The 21,220-nt window shown below is 41.4% G+C and overlaps 2 protein-coding genes across 2 annotated transcripts in view; both read right to left on the bottom strand.

Annotated features, from left to right (window-relative positions):
* ZCCHC8 (zinc finger, CCHC domain containing 8) overlaps window positions 1–256 on the bottom strand; it is a 25,193-nt gene extending 24,937 nt beyond the window's left edge. The window contains exon 1 of the mRNA XM_006894641.1: window positions 61–256. Coding sequence (XP_006894703.1) covers window positions 61–256 — 196 coding nt within the window. The remainder of the gene's footprint in view (window positions 1–60) is intronic.
* Window positions 257–3,381: 3,125 nt separating this feature from the next.
* Window positions 3,382–19,420, bottom strand: RSRC2 (arginine/serine-rich coiled-coil 2). Its single transcript, XM_006894704.1, has 11 exons — window positions 19,255–19,420; window positions 19,021–19,172; window positions 15,558–15,714; window positions 13,289–13,332; window positions 10,915–11,105; window positions 9,973–10,146; window positions 9,334–9,456; window positions 6,117–6,196; window positions 5,047–5,276; window positions 4,447–4,536; window positions 3,382–3,561 (listed from the first exon to the last, which is right to left on the bottom strand). The coding sequence occupies exons 1-11, from the start codon at window positions 19,418–19,420 to the stop codon at window positions 3,382–3,384; spliced, it is 1,587 nt and encodes a 528-aa protein (XP_006894766.1).
* Between the last annotated feature and the right edge of the window lie 1,800 nt (window positions 19,421–21,220).

The raw sequence follows: 21,220 nt of genomic DNA, 5'->3' as shown, positions 1-21,220 counted from the left end.
CCCGCCGCCCCGGCCGCCCCGCAGCCCCGGCACGCAGGCCCCGCGCCGCGGGAAGGATATTTTCGGCGCGGAGCTGCTCCACCGTGTCCTCGTAGCGCCGGAGCCGCTCCTGCAGCTCCGCGTCGCCCACCCCGTTCTCTCCCGCTTCCTCCCCGTCCTCCTCGAAGCGGGTATGGACGGGGTTCGGAAGCGACTCGTCCGGGTGCTCGAACGCCTCGAACAGCTCCAGGTCGCCGAAGTCCACCTCCGCCGCCATCTTGGGCCGGGGGGAGGGGGGGGAGAGAGCGGCGAGGAGGCGGAGCCGGCAGCCGGGCCCGGGAAAGGGTGGAGGGAGGCCGCGCCGGCCCGCAGGCTTTGTCCTACCGCAGGCCGCGGGCGCACGGGGGCGGGCCTGAGACTACAACTCCCAGAATGCAACGTCGCCGTGCGTCACTTCCGAGCGCGCGGGGGCGCAGGGCATGCCGGGCTCGCTGGATTCCAGCTCCGGCGTGACGCGCGGGCTGCTTTGCATTCTGGGATTGTCCTTTCAAAGCGTGGAGCGAGCCGGACTAGACGGGAATAAATTACTGGTTATCTTTGCTGTGCACGTGGAATCAGAGGCAGACGTGATTTATCACAGGCTCTGATGTGCGTGCGAACCAGCACGTGCGAGCGAGGAACTCCGTCGTGGCAGCGGATCACCTTTATGAGCTTTATATACCTGGCTACTTTGGCCAACCAGTGGCCGCCAACAGTGAGCCCACAATGAGGCACAATTGTGACCACAGGGCATTATTTTCGTTGTTCACTTCGGGAACCCACTCCCCGGCACCTAATACCTTTATTTCTTCAGATAAGATCATCATTCTACTTGGTTTTCACCCCTCCTATAATCTATTCTTATGTGCCTTAGAGTCATAACTGACCCTCCAGCCGCCCAAATAGATTATGCATCTTCCCGCTCCGATCCCCCAGAATGTGGTGGATTTGAACCATATGCCTTTGGTATTGCAACACAGCTTCTTAGCACTATGGCTTTATTAGCTCTACCATTACACTACATTAGATTTTTCTATTGCAGCCTTCTGTGGGTTCTTCAACCATTCATTACTGAACCATTCCCTTTCAATGCGTCAGGCACCGAGGATTTGAGAAAAACCTCCCTGCTCTCATCAGTTACTGTTCTTAAATCATACAGGGTGAGTCAATGAGTGTTGATATCAAGTATGTGAATCATGTAAATGAGAAAACCAATTAAGTTGCGTGTATGTAAAAAACTCTCACGCTGCCTAGAGGAAAGCAGCTGCACTGCCAGGTTTAAGGCACACAGTTTGAATCCACTAGCTGCTCCACGGGACAAGAATGGGCATTCTCCTCCCACGCGCTTTGACAGCCTCAGGGACAGGTACGAGTGGGTTTAAACTCGATGACATGTAACAAGTGAACAGTGGGTGGTGTGAACTCACCAACTGCTCTGTGGAAGAAGGGGCAGTTGCTCACATGAAGATTATAGCCTTGAGACTCTACAGGTGGTTCTACTGTCCTGCAGGGTTGCTGAGCTATGAGGCAAATGTGGGAGGACTTGGAAGGTTTTCACTAAGGAAGGGCAAGCTGAATTGGCTGTAGTAGAATAATTTGCAAAGAGCAGTACGGGTTGCACATGAAAGATGTCCTCAGCAGCACTGAACTTGACTATCACTAATTGTTGAACTTGCCATCTTTCACAAAAATTACAAGTGAAACATTATAGGAACTAGGAAAAAGCCATTTAAACTCCTATTGCTGTTGAGTTGATTTTGACTCTGTCCTGGGACTGTCAACTGCCTCACAGGGTTTCTGAAGCTGGAGACCATAAACACCATCAGTCTCTCCCACAGAGAGGACTTTATGCATTATGTAGTAGCCCAACTGAATGCATTTTCCCCCTCAACTCACAAGAATGTCACTTTAAAAAAATCAATTTGAATACCAGATTTTAAATTAGGCCTAATACTGTATTTATATTAAAAAATGTTGTCCTAGATGAATTCAGTCACAAGCACGTCCTAAAATATTCTGGAAAATGTTAGGTGACCATCGAGTTGACCTGAGCTCATCTGACATGCTTAATTAAGCCTGTTAGTCACTGTATCGATGACCAAAAAAATCCTTTAATTTCTCCTAGAATTAATGACATCAGGGAATAATTTCAAGAATTTACCAAAACATACCTTAAAGCAGAATCAGATTTTCATATATCACAAAAATCTAACAAAGTAGTTATGTACCATCAAGATGGAAGTGACCCATAGCTATGGTGTTTAAACCTTAGTAATTAAGGCATGACCCTTAACTAGTTAAGTAATTGGTAATTCCAGTTCATCAAAGGTTGAGTGTTTGGTCCAGACGGGGCCAACACAGAGAATAAATTCAAATAATACACACATCATTAAGAGTGACTCACCTGGCCTGAGGTTATCCCTCAATAATTTCCAGTGTATTCACTATGACAGTATTGTTTTCTTTCATTTAGTGTAGTTACGATGTTAGAGACTATTTCCAAGGACAATGAGCAGGGTATACAGAGCACTTGTTACAAGGCACTTTTTTTTTATTAAAAGAAAAGTGCTTACACCCCTTTAACGCATGACTGCGTTTTTCTTAAGTAACATAGAATACTACTACACCAGCTCTCACAGATGGAAAGTAGCTGGCTTTGTTCTTCTCACCCAATAGTAAAGTTTCATTTTTGCTCAACTATAGTTCTGCTCATAGCATAATTGGGTTTGTTGTTGGGTTTTTGTTTTTTCTTAAATTAGAAAAAAAAGAGGAGAGAATTTCTTAGCCAATACTTTCTAATGCCAATTCCAAAATGCTGAGGACCATAAAAGACATTCAAACAAGAATTTCAGGTCATCTCATTAACACCAATTTTGAGAAAACCATTTTTATTATCATTGCCACCCAGCAGGTATCTGCTGGATTATTTACCAAATGGCCAGATCGTGTAAAGAACAGCTACATAACATTTCTTTCATGTTTCAAGAGATGAAAATAACTGTACAAGGTTAAGTACAAAAGTACACAAGACAGCAGACACAAAAATTCATGTATGAGACTTTATCCCACCTGCAGCTTTTATATATTTGAAAAGCAGAATTCATGAACTAAAAAATATTGTCCTTCTATATATTCCTGTCAAGTTTAATGGAAGTGGGTTTAACCTGATTACAACACTAACACCAGTCATCACTGATCTGATATTTACAAAAAAAGGAGGGGGAGGGGAAATCATTGTTTTCAATAAATTAAAGTCAAGGCGACACCCATGCAAGCTTGAATGCTAGCTGTCTGGTGAACAAGGACCTGACATCAGAACAACAAAAAGTCTAGAAAGTCCCAAACTGTACAGGGTGATGCCTTTCAAACGGCATCCATTCCTCGCATGGACGACGTGAATCCCAAGCCCATTCCTCTTTGTGTGTGGGTTTGTGATCTTGCCATTTCGTACTGCGCATCAAGATTCCTAAATACTTCTTCTTGTTGCTTCAAAGTCTTGTAACTTTCTTCATCGACTGAGCTACATCCAGCTTCGTCTTCACTCTAAATGTCAAATATAAAAATGAAGAACTCAGATGAACAGATTTTCCCCCCCATTTGACAATATTTTCACACCAAACTTTCTGGATCCCTGCTTGACATGTAGCTGCCACTTAGTTCGTAAGCTTCTACTTAGTAGAAGATGCATACAATGTGTAAGGCAGTCTTCTAAGATAGTAAAATAACATGGATAATAGAAGTATTTCAGAAAGGAGGCGGGCGGGGGGGGTGTTAGTGATGAGATGCACTGCCAGTTGAAAGGTACATGACTGACTCGGTGGTATCTAACAACATTCTATAGATAGGGAGACAGAAGCACAGGTAGAACACGTCAGATGGTGTAAAATTACCATGAAAACGGAGAGGATGGCCTTTTTAGCAGTGGGGATGTCAAGTTATATTGAGAAAGAAAAAAAAAATTAAAAACATTAATGCCTCATGGCTTCATCTGTATTTTGTAAATGAACTAATGGCCGCTGCAGGCTTCCCATACATGGCAGTCCACTTAAGGTGAATAGCGGGGAACTCTGGTTGCCTAGTGGTAAGGAGGTGTGCTCCCAACTCAAAGGGCCCTGCAGAAGATGGACAACCTCCTCCCGTGTGGCTTCTGGTCTCTGAAAACCCTCTAGAGGGTCAGCTGTTGAGTCAAATCCTAACTTGATGGTACAACAAGGTATAATCACAATAAAGGTGATATACACACTGAAGTGGAACCAAGTTTCTATCAACTAGTGAAGGTTATGAATTTTATACTAAGTCTGTACAACTAATTTGGACATAGAAAATCACTTGAAATACCTGCAGTTAATAACAAAGTATTTTCAAATTGGGATGTAGCTCTTAAATAACAAAACGGGGGAGGGGGGGAATACCCCAAGTATCACTCACCTTAATACCCATTAATTTCCTAAATTTGACATTTTGGTCTTTGTTCCCAAAATTCAATTTTTCCCATATTTCAGCAGACTGAGATTTGTCCTGTTAAGAAATATGCAAAACAATGATAGCCAGTCTTTCGTAATATAGACAAACAGAAAAAGAACAACAGGTATTGACTTTCTCAGTATCCCCTGCTCTTGATTCTGACAGCTAGCAAGCCAGAACAAGATTAGAACTTCCCTATAAAGTTTCTGAGGCTGCAAGTTTTTATGGAAGCAAAATGCCTCTTTTGTTGACTTTTCAGTTTGCAACTAAGTGCTTTAATCACTGATAACTAAGTTCTCTACCAACACAGCGCATAATGAAAGACTGCTGTTAACATATTTTAAAAAATGCCCCAAAGTGCAAAACTCATAAACTCCCCTAAATCAAAACACTCCTTCCTCACTCCACAGTATACAGTAAAAATGCCTATTTTCTTTAAAGCTTGACTTATCACATATGGTTTTTTTTAATTATTTTGCGTGTGTGTACTGTCAATCGGATTGACCAGTACAGGTACATACGTTTTTCTGAGCATTAGTAAGGAGAGAGACAAGAAGAACTCACCCCTTCTTTCTTGCCTTGCCAAAGCATTTTCCTTTTCTTCTCTTGTTCTGCAAACTTCATTGGATTCACGGCTGCTGGGTTGTAGTAGCTCGGTACGGCTATCCCAGTCTCTGCCAAAGCCTTTGCTTGCAGGGCTGCCATCTGTGCGGCCATAGCGATCTGAGGAGTGACTTGAGTGCCAGATGCCAAAAGGGCTGCTACGTTGAGGACAGAACCTCCAGTAGCTGCAGCTGCTGAAGAGAAGTGTGGGGATTCAGACATGAAAAGCCACATACTGACTCACACATAAAGAGCTGACGTGGAAAAAGGCATGACTGTTGACATCAAGAACAAAGGCTTGTTTGAGTCTCTGCATATAAAGGAGCAGTACTTTATATTGAAGTATATATAATACAAACATGTATTAAAAAACTTTTAAGTAGCCACACCTCAACTCCCTAAATATAGAATGGCAGTTAATAATTAAAAAAACCCAAAAAGCCCAAACAAACCAAACGCAGTATTTACTATGAAAGTCAAAACACACTGCAGATTCATTCCACATGAATCCTATCAATAGTGACTGATCTGATCACCTTCAACCATCTAGGCAATGGTGGCACAATGTTAATACATCATTACATTCAGATCACTTCACCAAGTTTTAATAAAATATAGTAATAAAAAAAAATCACAACGAGGGAGTTCTGGTGATCTAGTGGCAAGAAATTGCATGGCAATCCCAGAAGTATGTGGTTCGAATCCACCAGATGCTCTGCTGGAGAAGGAGGGGTAATCTCCTTCTGTATCAGTCAGATCTGATTTGATGGTACACATACAAAATAATAAAATTTAAAAAAAATAAAGTCACAACTATAAGACATCTGCAATGAAAACTAAAGTACTTCGTCTAAAAAAAAAGGCCCGTTCATTTCAGAAAAAGTTTACTGGCACAAAGATGTTATGAAGTGGGAAAGTAAAATGGTAAAAATCATTCACAAGGATGGATTCCCCCACCCCAGTTCTTCTCTGCACCTATTTTTCTACTAAAAAAAAACTGCATTAATTCTATAATAAAGTAACCATATTACCTGCAGCAATTTCTTGTTGTTTTTGCTTTTCAACCATTTCCTTTTCTCGCTGTTCTTGTAACTTCTTTGCTCGTTCCAACCTGTCAATGGCAATTGAAAGAAATTGGAAATGGAATTTATAAAGATTATAACGTTTTTTAAAAGGACTACAAAATTAAAAATTACGCCATCTTTTCCAAGAATGGTTACAAGAGGAAGGACAAAATGGAATCTCGCAGGCCACTGATTGAGGCCTGTTAAATTGTAAACAATATATGTTTACACAAGTCAAAGAACTTCTTCTTAGGGGTGGGGAATCTATCACGAAGCCAAATGAAATGATCCAGCCACACCAACTGCTATTCTGTAATTCTGACTCCCGGGGCCACTGTCGGACAGAAGAGAACTTCCCAGACTGCTCCAACTGGCAATCTATCAAAGTAGCCAGACTCACTCTTACTTGGACTAGGAAATGCGTTTCAATGGCTGACTTTCTAGTTAGCAGTAATGCTTTAACCACGGCCAGCCACTAAAGTGCCAAACGGAACACATCACTCACTACCAATATGCACACTGACTGTGCAGTCAATTTAGTCACCAACCCTGATGCAGCAATCACGTGTGCACTGAGTTCTACGAGGTGCTGCGGCCTTTCTCCGCAGGCTTCCTAAGGCAAAAAGACACAACCTTCCAACGTGTCAATTAACAGCTGAAAGCTGTGTACACTAGCCACAGACCAAGTAAGCAGTGAAGCCAGGATCTACTCAGAAAGCATCTTTGTAACAAGTTTCTAAAAAGAAACCTTATGTTAAGGAGTTCTTGATCCGGCAATCTTAGGTGAAGAGCCACCTCTCTCCTTACCGTGGTGGAAAAAGGGTAAGTTAGACATAATAAAATACTATGCACTGGACTGATTACTTAACAATTGTTGACATTTATAATAGTAATGTAAGTATGTGTAAAATTTATTGTCTTATTCAATATACATGTTTAAGAATGACAGATCTGATTTTGTCCCCTGGGAATAAAAAATTTCCAATTAGAAGTGGCATTAAAAATAGGTACATGGATACCAAAAAAGCTCTTTGATGTAATAAAACAATCCATTTAGTATAGATTTTTATGAACAAATGACTTCCCATTGAAATGGTATTTCAGGTAAGCTTGTGATATGAAACATAACCAAGTGGATTATGTCTCACATCAAAGTTTGAAATACTCAACAGCTTTAGTTTAATTAAAAAGAATAAAACTTTATACTCAACTAGTAAATGAAGAATAAAAAGTTAAAATTAAAATTCTTAATAGAACATTAATTATCAGTAAGTTCAGGTTTTCAAGTACATTAGTTCCCATTCTTGTGGATTTGCATCTCAGGAAAAGAAAAAAAAAAAGAGAGAAAAAATGAATGTGACTACAGCAGAGTGTATGCAAATGATGACCACTGATAGTCAATTCTGACTCAGTCACAGCCAAGGCATGTTCTGGGCATCCTCACAACCACCGCTGGTGAAGGCCACTGCTCCAGCTACTCGGTCTTCTCATTGCGGCTTCCTATTTGCGCTGATCCTCTACCATGGAATGTCCTTTCCCAGGTGCCTGTCTCCCTTTGGCTGATACCTTTGCCCAAGTTACATGAGAAGTCTTATTAACCCCTCCTTTCCCCTGGAGCATTTCACTTGCACTTCTTCCAAGACATTTGTGATGCTGGTGGCCAATGGAATACTCTGTTCTTCCTTATTTGCCATCCAGCTTTTAAGTGCACAAGAAGCTACTAAAACCACTAGGGCTTACGTAGGTGTATCTCTGTCCTCAAGTGCTAGTTTCTGCTTTCTAAAGATGGTGTGCAGCAGACTGTTTAAATGCAACAGGTCATATCATTTCTTGAGTACTTCTATGGGTGTTGACAGATCAAAGGAAAATTAAATCCCCTGACAAAAATCAAACTTTTTTTCCCTTTCTCTTCTTTTTGTGTACCGTCGAACCAGATCTGACTGGCACAAGAGGAGATTTCCCCTCCTTCTCCAGTGGAGCATCTGGAGGATTTAAACGGCAAGCCTTCAGGATTGCAGTGCAGCTCTTTGCTACTAGGCCACCAGAGTGCCCTGACATCAATCTTTTGTCATGATATAGTCAACTGGCCCAACTATGATAATTTTGTTTTATGATAAGGTACAATCCACACTTAAGTCTTTATCCATCCATTACTTAAGTGTTTAAAAATTATCTTTGGTTTCATCAAGTAAACCATGTCACCAGCATATGTTAACGAGTCTTCCTCCAATCCTGATACTGTATTCATTTCATGTGGTCCAGCCTCTTGAAGTTATTTGTTCAGTGTACACATTGAACCTGTTGAATGAGCACAACCCAGAGCACATCGTTCCTGACCTCAATGCCTGTTCTTTAAAGCCAAGTATGCTGCTTTAAGATTGCTTCTTACTCTATGTACAGTTCAATTAAGTGTTCAAGTAGTCATTGCAGATTTTTCAATAATGCCGTTCACTCAGGTAAACGGAAATGAAGAGGTAAACTCACACCTTTGCTGTTCATTTGAGTTTCTGCCAGGCTGAGTTCACAGGATGGCAGCGCACCAGGTTTCAATGTATTAACTATAATCTTGCAATAAGGAAAAAAAAGTATTTCTTAATTTAAAAAAAGACAAACTCCTGAGTGTAATTTTCAGAATATGGAAAAACTCACAAACAAGGGCTCCTGTGATACTTAGCTTACTTCCTCACACAAGCCAGTTCTTGGGGAGTATTTTACAGATCTCAGTTACCCTTGCTTTGCTTTGTCCCACAAAATACGTCTTTGAATCACTATAAAACAAACAGCAATATCATCCCTATCATAGGGAGCAAATGCTTCAAAATAATTTAAATTGGTTTCCACCTTCATTTTACATTCTTGAGAGAAAATAAAGTAAAGTCCAAACCTTTTCAGAGGCAAAACCAAGGTGTTCTTCAAATTTAACATTAGAATTTTATAAAATAGTGGTAGGGATATTAATTTCTTGGAAAATAAAAAGAAACAAAGAAATGATTAGCCCACATGAGAAGAGGAAGTAGGTCTCAATCTTTTACAAGCTGTGCACATGAGGTAAAGGTGAAGATGACCAGTGCTAGGTCATGTTTAAGAACTTTTCATGCATGATCCCAGTGCACTAACCCCAAAGCAGTCACTTTGCCTACTTTCAGTTACAAAAGTAGAACAGCACCAAATAAAAAAGAAGTACCTCCGGGCTAAGGCTTCTTGTGCATCCATTGCTGTGTTTCTGCCTCTAAAGGGAGGTGGACTAGGAGTCCGGCTTAAACTTCTGCTGAACCTTCTTGGTTTCTCAATTCTCTTCTTCCTATCTCTGTAGAAAAACATTATTTCATATGTCACATTATGGCCAAACATCAGTTTTTTGAAAATAAAAATCTAACATTTATGTTGTTTAAAAGAAAAGGTACATGAAAATGGTATTTTACACAACGTATGCAATCAGTATCTCAAAATCTTAGAAACAAAAATTCAGAGTCACCAAACTTAAGTTGGAATTAGAAAACTATTAAACCAAAAATCACCTATTAAATCAGTTTAGTGGCCTGAAGGCTCCAAAGCCATAAAGGAGAAAACAAAGAACTCTAAATGAACACGCACAGTAACGTGAGTACTGAGAGCTGGCCCTCCACCGCATCCCGAGGCTGTAGAATGCATACACAGCCTCATCTTTCTGCAGTTTGTAGCCTTGCAAATCTGACTGAGGGGTGCCAAGCCAGAACCATCTCAACAAGTGACAGCACACAGCAGGCCATAAAGAACGGACCTGGAAGAAGTAGTTGTTTTATATAGCTACCGTATAACTTCTGTCCAGCTATTCAGTACCTACCGACTTCTACTCCTTGTCCGACTTCTGCTTCGACTCCTATGCCGGTGTCTTGACCTTGATCGAGAACGAGATCTGACACGCCGCTTCCTCTCTCTGCTTCTAGACCGTGACTTCTTCCTCTCTCTGCTTCTGGATCGTGACTTCTTCCGCTCCCTGCTTCTACTGCGATGACGCCTAAAAGGAAAGTATACAAAATTGTAACAACACAGAGCTCTTTAATATAATTTGATTCTAAATAGTGCAAGCAATCAAAACCATCCCTGTAGCTTAGATCCAAGTTTAGTTAACAGCTAAACACTTAACTACTGTGACATCAGGCACCTTTTATAGAAAATGTAATGGAAATTTTTGAGGGTTAAAAAAACCCCCCAATATATTCTTCATGGTTTTCTGTTTCTCATGGATCTCAGCAAAACCTTAACATGTAAACAATGCAATTATTCGTACCTAAATTTAGAAAAATGATTAATAGTTTACCACCTTCCAATTTACCCAAATACTGACCAAAAATTTTACTAATTTAAAATGGTTATCTTACTAAACAACACTGAAACCACCTGTTTTCTGTGGATTTCTCTAAATACGTCAAATGTGGGTTTCTTCAAGACAAAACAAAAACATTCTACAACTGAGCCAGGACTCATTTCCAAAATACCTTTATATGAGAATAAATCTAGGTTAGATACATTTCTTAACAGTATTATTCTTGCTACAACGGACACAAACTATGTCAACAAAGAAAAATAAATTATACTGGATTAAACTACTTCAACATGATGTATTTTTGAGTTAAGAGACAAAAATCAACCAAGAGTTAAAGTATAGCTACTACTTTGAGTGTATTTATCATAAGCAAAAATATCAGTTTCCTAATACAGAGGTTTTAGTTCTACTGAGTTAATGTTTTAGAAGACATCAAGGGTCAGTGATCCAGAAACTCACCTTTCCCGAGACCTAGATCGGGAATGACTCCTGCCTCTTGACGCCTTTCTCTCTTTGCGTTTGTGTCTGTCCTCACCATTTTCAGATGAATTCAGTCGCTCTCTTCCTTTATCAGAAGAATGCTCTTTGTCGTTGTGTTCCTCAGACTTGTGTTTCTTCGAGGATTTATCTTTGGATTCATGTCTTCTTGCCTGTTTTAAGAAGAAGTTGGTTCTTTCAGGAAAATAGTGCAACAAAGAGAGTTAGTATGGGTATCAGTAGACAAAAATGCTGTGATGCAACATTAGTAACCTTAGGAGTATGTGGTTCGAGTAAAAAATGATCTAGTTTCACATTACCCATATGCTGCAGAGGTATATTACTAATCTCATTCCCCCCCCCCCATAAAGCCCCAAATGCAGTTTCCTCCCCCCAAACACTAATTTCAATACAGTAAAAAAATGATCAATTTTCAGTTATAGTAATATTGGAACCCCCTCCCCAAAATATCAGAGAAGGAGAAAACCCTGACAGTTTATCTCAAATAAGAGAGTACAGACATTTAATCAAACTTTCAAGTTTTGTCAAGCCCTTTTCGAAAAATAACATGGAAATAAACAGCAATTTCTAAAGCCACAGTATACGCCATATTATTTTGCTTAAAAACAACAGAGATAATGACACAGAAATGCACCAGAAAACGCATTTCACTAAGTAAAGCCAAGAATGGATTTTACTAAAATCATTACTATTCCCTGCAGCTTCTTACTCCCTAGGTCAGGGCAGAGCCCCTTTTAACAGCTACACCACCACCTCATCTCTAGAACTTCTCATTAAATCCCAATTTTTAAACTGTGAAGCAACATTTTTCATCTGGTAATATCCCAACAGGTTAGGAATTCTATTTTGGCTCAGGTACCTAGGATAGAAAATGGTAATGGAAATATGTTTCCAAACAGGCTTAATATGAGTCTGCCATCATAGAATACATTCTTTCCTATTTAATAACCTAAGGCTTTCCAATAATACGTAGAAGTTTAGCTAAAAGACAATTTATAAAATCTCCACTGTACAGCTCAAAAAACAATTACTAGTGCGTTGATCCAGACTCATGCTGACTCCACACAAAGTGCTATATATTAGATTTCCCCACATGAGATCGAAGGTCACAAAGTGACAGCAGTAAAATGAGCCCTGTGTTTTTTTTAGACCCACCAACAGTACAGGACACAAATTTGAGAAACGTCAGATTTCCATAAGTATATCACACTGTACTACTCACAACTTAATTTAAGTTTCACTGACAGTTCTCTTTTTAAGATGATCTTATTAAAGAAAACTGCCTTGATTTTACAGTATAGAATGGCAAACTATTAAAGTGTTCAGTGATTAACTTCCAAAGGTTTTCGAGTTTTAAACTAGTTTTCCAAACATAACATTACTACTTATAAAAAACAAAAGTATCACCAAAACATTATTAAAACCCTTAACTGACTTAAGATACATTTAAGGGAAATAGGAGTTTGAATGACTAATAGTTACCTTATCATGAAGTAGGCTTATTATTTTGCTATCTGAGTCTGCAGCGTCTTCAGTTCAGTCTCTTCGCGCATTAGCACGCTGAGTATGATTTATTATAGAAATGTTATCATGTGAGCTAAACAAAATAGTCATTTTCACAAAAACTCCTAAATTAAGAATTTACCAGAGCTTCCATTAGGGGAAGAGGAAGTCCCTGCCCACATCTGTTTTCAGAGTCCCTTGCCCAGCCCCCATAACGGTTTCTTCCACTTTAGACTACTGCTGTTCTTCCTTGTTGCTGTCTTCTTCTGAGGGGTGAGCATGTTCCCTCTTCTGTATGACTGTGGCTGCCCTTCTCTTTCTTAAGTATTGCTGTCATCACCACCTTTCCAGCTGTCTCTCACTACACAAACTACTACACAGGGAACCAAACTACTTTACTCAAGAAAAAAAGAACTTTTCATTGTCTTACACAAGAAAAAGTAGCCCATGGAGATCTAGGGAGGGTCATCCTATGTTAAGATGGTAGCATTTAAAAGTCCTGAGAAGTGTTCAGGCATGAGAAGTCTTGGGACCTCACATTAATGGAAGCTCTGTGTGACAGGCCTAAAAAACCAAGTATATTTCTTCATATGAAATTTTTATTGCTGACTATTTTCACAGCATAATAAAATTACTAGGTTTTGAATGTAATTTTCATACAAACAACTTCTTGAAAAAAAAAAATGAATCATGCTCAGTTTATAACCCAATTAACCGTTTTATTTTCAAGTTTTGGTACTTACCTTAACAATACCATTTATCCATACAAACATTTCTACCAGACACTTTATAAGTATTTAAAAGTACCTATTCACTACAAAGCATTAATTACCTCTTTGCTTCTGCTCCGGCTCCTGTGTTTCCTCCCTTCATTTTCTGTAATCACAAACAGTAAATACACCATAAGCAAAGACAAAGGAAGATCACGTTAATCAGCAAATCCCAATATAATTATGCTTAACACCAGTGCCGTTTGACTTCCCATACCCATGGTTTTCATGTTTTATAAAGGGAAATCAGCTTTTCTCCTCTCAGCGTCATTTATGCAATCCCAAACCTCGAGTGCTGCTGCACTGAGCCAGAGGTGGGACACAGAAGACAAGCTTGGTTTGGGTGGCTCCTGCTGCCCTGTGGATCAAAGGGCAGGCTACATTCCATGCCCTTCTGGCTGCAAGGCTGGGCCAGTCCCTCTACCTCTAGCAACAGTAGTTGAGAATGGCAAGAAGGCGCTTCAAAGATTTTAACACAAGTGTGTTCAACCACATGAGGCCTGATTTCTTACTATGCATTATATACACTTGCATGATGCATACCTGTACTTGTACAAAGACTAACTGCCACTCTATTTTGGTAATGACAGACCCTACTACCCATCTTCTAAGGATGAAGTAATTAAATGTATTAAAAAAATAACACAACAAAACCAAGAGCAGGATTGAGGGGAAAAAAACAAAGAGCAAAGAAAAAGTCCCAAGGCATCAAACTTTTTTTTCTTCTCTTCAAATTAAAATAATTGTATTACAAGACTCAGATGCACTGGACTTGTTCAGCCTCATTTCTGTAGCTGGAAAAGTAGCTAACACTCATCACCAGCCTGCTGGACAGTTCCTTTTTTGGAGACATAGAGACCATCCAAAAATTTTCGGATATCCTTGTTTTTACCTGTTGTAGCTTGCTGAAATCAAAACAGCTGAATGATACAAGCTCAGTGTCATTTCCTTCAAGAATTAACTCATCTTTCTGGGATTGAGATTCTGAACAAGCAACACCTTATCTCATTCGAACTCTGAATGTATTTTTCACCCAAGAAGTTTCAAACTTCAACCAGAGATCCACTCTCTTCAATCACAACGTTGATAAGGAAATGAGCATACACACATCTTGTAGCAAAAGTCCAGTGTAAGCCCCTTGATCATTTTCTGTCCATGGCTACAGACGGTGTGAACAGCAGCCAGTTCCTTCCTGTTTCCTCACTATCTGTCAACAAGAAGCCTCTCTTTTTTTCTTTCCCAGGAGACTGAGCTCCGCACTGATACGACTGAAGTCCCTCCACAAGGTTCCCCAACGGCCTTTCACAATAACCGTGCAGCTCTTTAGAGTAATGTCCACATTCTCTAGAATGCTGACTGTCTAGTCTGGTTGCTGAGAATGGTCTTCATTCTCGCAGTGAATACGGTAAAGCAGCATCAAAACAACTTTACCATTCAAAAATTGTTACATCTTTCACTGTCAGGGCTTCAAACTGGTTCTGCTTAGTTCAATTGCGGTCAAAGGTCAAATTAAGTGCCACAGAAGGAGACTGAAATGTCAATCACAGTGAATTGCAAAGATAACCAGTGTAGTTTGACAATCTTCACTTTTACGGAAGAAGGGCTGGGTATGCATTCACAGCAATCAGATCTTATTTAATTCTGAGCAGAACTCAATCTGAAGCAGCACCAAGATGGCAGAGGATTCAGAGCTTGCCTTTCCTGCGCTCCTACGAATCAGCGAATTTTATGCATGGTTGTTGTGTGACTGTTTAGTGAACCTACCCATAGCCAACCCCCTGAGAAGTCTTCAGAGGCAGTCAACTGCACCGGGGGACACCACCCAGCTGGTGGATTTGAACTTTTGTGTCTTCAGGACTGTAGTGCACCTTCTGCCACTAGGCCACCAGTGAGATCCTCAAAGTGTTCACTGTCTCTCTCTTCCAAGTCTCCCAGGGTAGGGCATCAACCTTCACTCTGGGGACCATTTCAAAGCAGTCAAAATGGCAAATGTTTTGGGAGGTGGGTGGGATGGTCTTGGTTTTGCTTTCCTAGCCATGAAAGGACAGGCCTGTGTGAACCAGGAATGGCCTATAGTTCCGTCTATAGACCACTGACAGCCAAGGAAAAACCACTACAATCCAGGTATATTACCAAACTTCTCACTTAAACACCTTCATAAAGTAACAATGCTATGTTTAAAAAAAAAAAAAAAAGCATTAACAGTTGTTTTCTACACTTTATCAGTTCTGTCCAATTTTTTCTTTAAGAGTAAGTGAGTATGGACCACCTGAAATAATAAACCACTTGCTTCAGAAATAGGACAGTAATAAAAATTTCAACAATCCATACCTGACTTCCGTTTTCTTTCCCTTGACCTTGACCTTGATCGTGAATAATGATGCTTTGAGGCTCTAGGAGAAACAGATAGATCTGACTGCTCTTTTTTCTTCTCACTCTCTGGGGACGTCTTTTCTGGGACTAGTCCATCTCGTTCTGTGTCACTAGCCTAAAAGTTTAAGAGGAAAAGGATTAAAATTACTATTTTATTTTTTTTAAAGAAACACAGAAAATGATTTCATTTTTTCCTCATTGTTGTATTTTCTTCCTCCTTCCCCTAGCCCTCCCAGCAATGCACCCCGTGTTCCAAATTGTTGTCATATATAGAATTCTTAATTGCATTCAAAATGTTTCCAATTTCTCAAGAGAAAATGTTCATCCTTTATGACTATAAACCAAATAAATAAAACTCCTGATTTCCAAATAGTTAAACATGATTCCTATGGGGAAATTAGTTCTCAATTCTTTGAAAAGACCAATTAGACTATTGCTCTAAAGCATTTATGTACTCAGACTAACGTGTCTGAGTTGCTCATCAAACACACACAAGTGCTGAGCCAGTTCTGACTCACAGCAACCCTGCACAGGGTTTCTGAGGACTGTTAATGGCAGGAGTCCATCCACCGTCTCCTGCAGACCTGCTGAGTAGATTCACTGGAGAAGTGCATTTTGGGTTGGCGGTGCAACAAGAGCTCCCAAAGATGATTGGGAGGGTATGGTAATGGCTCTAAGGGTTTCCAAGAAATAGTCGTACGACAGAAATTAGTCTATTTAAAAATAAATGTAAAGAAAATCCCGTTTTAGTACACTTTACAAAACAGTCCCTTACCGCAAATGCGTATACATTTAAAAAGTGTTTTTAATGAGTTAGGTTTAGAAAACGTAAAAATGTAAACGCTTAGGAAAGTATAAGATAGTCTTTCTCCATTTTACTTTAGGATCTTCTTACTCTGTAATCCTCTCATTCTCTGGGATGTTATATTTTCTAGTAAAACTATCTTTGCTTTTACTTTTTTTTTTAAAGTGCACGGTAACATTTCTAGGTAAGAAAAATACTGAATTACCGGAGATATAGTGCTGACTAACAAGGCCTGCCTCTTCTCAATATATGCTCAGAGCTACAGAAACATCAAATTGCTTTTGCTTGAAAATATTTTTTTTTTTAAATATTCTTAAAAAGCACAACACTGTTTCCTAGACAAGTGACTTACCCCAAATCAAGTTCCTATATTTAAACATTCCCCACTCCGGGGTTAGAAGGTAATTTAATCAACCTTGCTCTTAACAGCAATTCAAATCCCATTTATTACTGTTCAGACAAAAAGAATCTCAGCCTCTTGCAGCCTTTCCTTTGGGATGTATCTGCCCTGACTTCTGAGAATAAAAAATGATGTCGTTTCACTCACTCATTGCCATCAACTGAGAGCTCATGTACAGCAGACGGCTGTCCAACTTTCTCCCATGAAGCAGCAAGTGGATCCATCACCTGCCTGAGGCTGGCAGAGCAATTCCTTACCAGGAAGCCCCCAGAGCTCCCTGAAGGAGTCCAGCTGGGAGAAGGACCTTAGGAGTGTGGAGTGGTAAGGTAACAATGTTTCAAATGTACATTTAAACCCCTCACTAACTCCTTGTGAATGCTCTTATGCACATCCATTCATCTGTACTATCACCATCATTTGTCCACTAGGAGCGATTCCTGGAGACGAGATTTTTTTATTTAAGCTTAAAGATTTTCAACTCCTTAGAATCACTAGATTTCATTTTCTCGCTTTATAGACAAGACCCGACAACACTCACTGGTTAACTTAAGTGCCTTATCCCCAATTTTTTGTGCTATCTGGTATTAACAAATGAGGTTGTATTATGCAATGAAGGGTACTTCTCATTTTAACACTGGCTATTTACTTGCATTCTTCTCATGATAAGCCTGAAGGAACCATTCTGAGAGGCTGAAGTATAGGTAAAATTAGAGCAATCGCAAGCACTCTCAAGAGGGCCAGCGCATGTCACCTTTCAGCCAAAGAAATACTGCATTTATGAATCACTGGCCCACGGCAACAGAAAATCATGATCAGAATCAAAAGCAGGCTTTCTGAAGAAAAGCCAGTACTCAGCCTTTCATAGCCAATTTCCTGTGTATCTACCTACATGCGTACAAGCAACACAGAAGATAGGCTGGAGACTGTCACTGTCAGGCCTGTATCTTATCTGAACAGATTCCCATGAAGAGCATAATGCGGTTATCTAGGGGAAAACTAACAGCAACGGGAAAAGAAAATGTCTTTAAAAATCTCATTTAGTGTTAGGATTCCATCTTAATATCCAGATTAACCTTAATCACCACCTGGAAAACTGTTCTCTATTCGTTGCACCATCAGAAGGTAGCTTTTGTTCCTGAAAATTGCTATCTTGTAAAAAAAATAAATAAAAAAATTAAAATTTCCTATCTTGCTGAAAAACCCTAGAGATGCCCATCAAAACAGAGTATACAAATCTCTTTTTTTCCCAGGCAAAGAAGATAAGCATTCAATATTAGGTCACTTCTCCAGGGGACCACGTCTTTTTATTGGAGGTACTGCAGAAACAAAAATAAACGTTTGAAATGGTGTCAATGTTTTAAAATAACCGTGTCTAAGTAAAACAATACCATTCTTTAAAATACACTCAAAGATTTCAAACAGCACTTACAGGAATGCATTAAAACCATTCATTCCACATAATCTAATCGTTTCAAGTGCGAATGAGAACAACAAAAAACCCAAACAACATCTGCTTCCATTCAATCAGATGGACTGGGAGTAGAAAACAAAAACAACAACAAAAAATTAAAAAAAACCATCTCTCTACCCTTTCCAGGTCCAAATACTCCCAACTGTTAGAAATAAACGTGTCATTACTTTTAACAGCCCCTTTTATTTATAAAAAAAAAAAACCAAACCAAAAACACGGGGAGAGAACTGTAGCAATGAATGAATGGAAATCCAAAATCTCTGTAAATGCGCATTAAAATTATAGAAAAAAAAATATGGGCATTAATCCCACGGATACATCCTGACTGTAGGTCCAATGACTCACCCACCCCTTTGCTTTCCCCTTACAACCAGCCACTAGATCCACTCATAGTTAATCAAGAAAAAAACAAAATAAACTTTTTTTGGGGGATGGTCCATATTAACATTTTTTAAATTGATTTACATAAAAATAACCACGCAGCAATGTCAGGGCCCACCAGGATGGAAGGAAACGAAGGCGCAGGCTTTTTCCTGCAAAGCAGGTGCATGGAAGAGCTGTGATCAATTAAAATCAACGCGTTCAAGCCACGCCCACGCTGGAGACCCGGCGATTGGCGTCTCCGAGCCCCCAGCGCCGATCGATCGCATCACGAGCCACTGGGGAGACCCCGCACCCGGCGGAACCCATCAGAACCCCCCCCCAGACAGACTCCCGACAGCCGAATTCGAAAACAACGACCCACTGGGACGGAAAAGGCATCCCGATCAATCACCTCGCCCTCCGAGCCTCCTCCGCCCCAGGACTGGGGTTCTGACACCATCCCCGAGCCCGCCTCCCTTTCTTCCCCGTGCGGGCTTCGATCCCGCAACCCGCCCTTGCAAGTGCGTCCGAGGCCTTAAGGAGGACGCGGAAAGTTCGGGGGGGGAAAAAAAAAAAGCCACCCCGCGGCTCCCCACCCCCACCGGCACCGCCTAACTTCCCCCTCCCGACGGCGGGCCGTCATGATGGCGGGCGCAGAACAAGGCCGCGGCGCCATTTTGTTCGCACACTCCGGCGGGCGACAGCTTCCACCCGCCCCTCCAAGAGGACGAGAAACCCCTCTCCCCGCGGCCTGAAATCGGGATTCGCCCACCTACCGCCATCATCGGGAGTCCCCGGCCGCTCGGGCGGCACCGCAGCGTGCAGCTTGCGACAGTACCGACCACCCCGAAGCTTCGCCACAGACTAAAACACTCGCGCCAGAGACCCGGATGGCACAAAGGCGCTGAGGCTCCGCGCGCCGCGCTGCCTGCTGGGAAGGCAGGGGGCGGGGGCAGCGGTTCCTATGGCAACTCGCCTCGAGGCTGTGATTGGCTGCGCTTCCGAAGGAGGGGGCGTGTGCACTCGGGAAGGGGGCGGAGCCAAGAATGCCCGCAAAGATGCCTCTTCTCCCCTCCCCTCCCGTCCAATGGGCGGGGTTTAGGGTCGTTCCACTTCCTGTTTCGAGTCTTGAAATAATCTTGGCTTCTTTCGGCCGCCGTCAAAGTGGGTGGGGCTTCGCGTTCTCCCGCCAATTCAAAGTCGTAGGATGCTATTTAACATTAAGGGGCTGTTATAAATTGGAAAAAGTAGAGGACTACTTGAGCTTTATTTTTTCAGTTTTTTCAATTGCCGGTGAGAAAGGGGTAGCCGCACTGTCGTAGGGATGCGGGTGGGCTTCAGCTCGACGCATTAGCGACCGGAACGCGGGTGATTTTGCTCCCAAGACGTTGGTTACAGGTTGGTGTCAAGCTGGGGACCGGGTGGAGGCCTAACTGACACTTTTTCAGAATCTCGTTTATTATTTGGCATTCGTTTATCCGTGGGAAATCTGATCACATCTCGCGCTGCCTCTGGCTGCGTCCTTCCCGGGCTCGCCTCCTCCAGCCCCCCGACTCTCCGTCCTCCATTCTCTGCGTCTCTGGGCCCCTTGAGCCTGTCCCTCGGGGCTCTCTGTCCACTGTCACCTCCCCTTCCCAAATGCACATCCTCTTGACATGCCCGCTCGCTCCCTCCCCGCACGCGTGCACGCAGATTTTTGCGTTTGCTTGGTCTTCCCACCAAGGGCAGCCGGATGACATTGAAGAGCTGGGTTGTGTTTGGAAGGAATAAAGGTTAAATGTTAAAGAGATTGTTCAAATCTACCAGATTCTCTGCTGGAGGAGAGACAATCTCCTGTACCAGGCAGATCCGATTCGACGGTACACACACACACACACACACACACACACAATTTAAGTAAAAAAAAAAAATGTTAGAGATTGAATGAAGAAAACAATCTAAACTCTCCTTGGCCCGTAAGAGTCACGCAGCCCGTGTTCTGTTTTTTTGCTTGACCTTTCTACAAGGGAAAAACGAGTGAGTACTCCAGTTAGTAAAAGTCAAGATACTAAAATCCAGTTACTAGAAGTGAAGGTAATTTATTCCAGGGTGCTGTCGAAAAGGAAGAAGTGGGAGAATCGGACTGCTGGCAGGCCAGCTCATCCCAATGCGAGGCCACATTTTTTACAGAAAGATCAGTTATGGTGAAGGTCCATTCGCATCAAGGAGGTAAGGATTGCTAGGAGATTTCACGCAAACAAGTGAAAAGAGAGATGAGAGGCTGAAACACACCGAGATCTCCAAGGGACCAAGAAGCAGAAGCTGAAGAGAGAAGGACCTTTCTCCAAAATGGACAGAGAGAAAAAGCCTTCCCCTGGAGCTGATGCCTTCAATTCAGACGCCCAACCTCTATAAACTGTGAGAAGTACTGTTAAAGCGAAAACAAAAGTTTTTTCATAAATAGAGTTAGGGAAAGGTAACCAGTTCGAATCCACTGGAGAAGGATGGGTAACCTTCTGCCTCTGAAAACCCGCTGGAGGGTCAGCTATGCGTACACAAACACCAACCACCTCATGTCTTCATTTAAGCAGAGAACAGAATAT

This window comes from Elephantulus edwardii, unplaced genomic scaffold (assembly GCF_000299155.1).
Source record: "Elephantulus edwardii isolate Elephantulus edwardi_28Jun2011 unplaced genomic scaffold, EleEdw1.0 scaffold00148, whole genome shotgun sequence".
NCBI classification, from domain to species: Eukaryota; Metazoa; Chordata; class Mammalia; order Macroscelidea; family Macroscelididae; genus Elephantulus; species Elephantulus edwardii.
Note: the sequence above shows the minus strand (reverse complement) of the source record. Positions and strands in the feature narration are given on the sequence as shown.

What these genes read in the sequence shown, in the direction of transcription:
- RSRC2 (XM_006894704.1), bottom strand. Translation starts at nt 19,420, where the DNA reads ATGGCGGTAGGTGGGCGAATCCCGATTTCAGGCCGCGGGGAGAGGGGT. An exon ending in GGGATGCCTTTTCCGTCCCA is followed by an intron (nt 15,715 to 19,020) that starts GTGGGTCGTTGT and finishes TTAAACTTTTAG; the next exon opens with GCTAGTGACACAGAACGAGA. An exon ending in CGATCTAGGTCTCGGGAAAG is followed by an intron (nt 10,147 to 10,914) that starts GTGAGTTTCTGG and finishes CTTTCCTTTTAG; the next exon opens with GCGTCATCGCAGTAGAAGCA.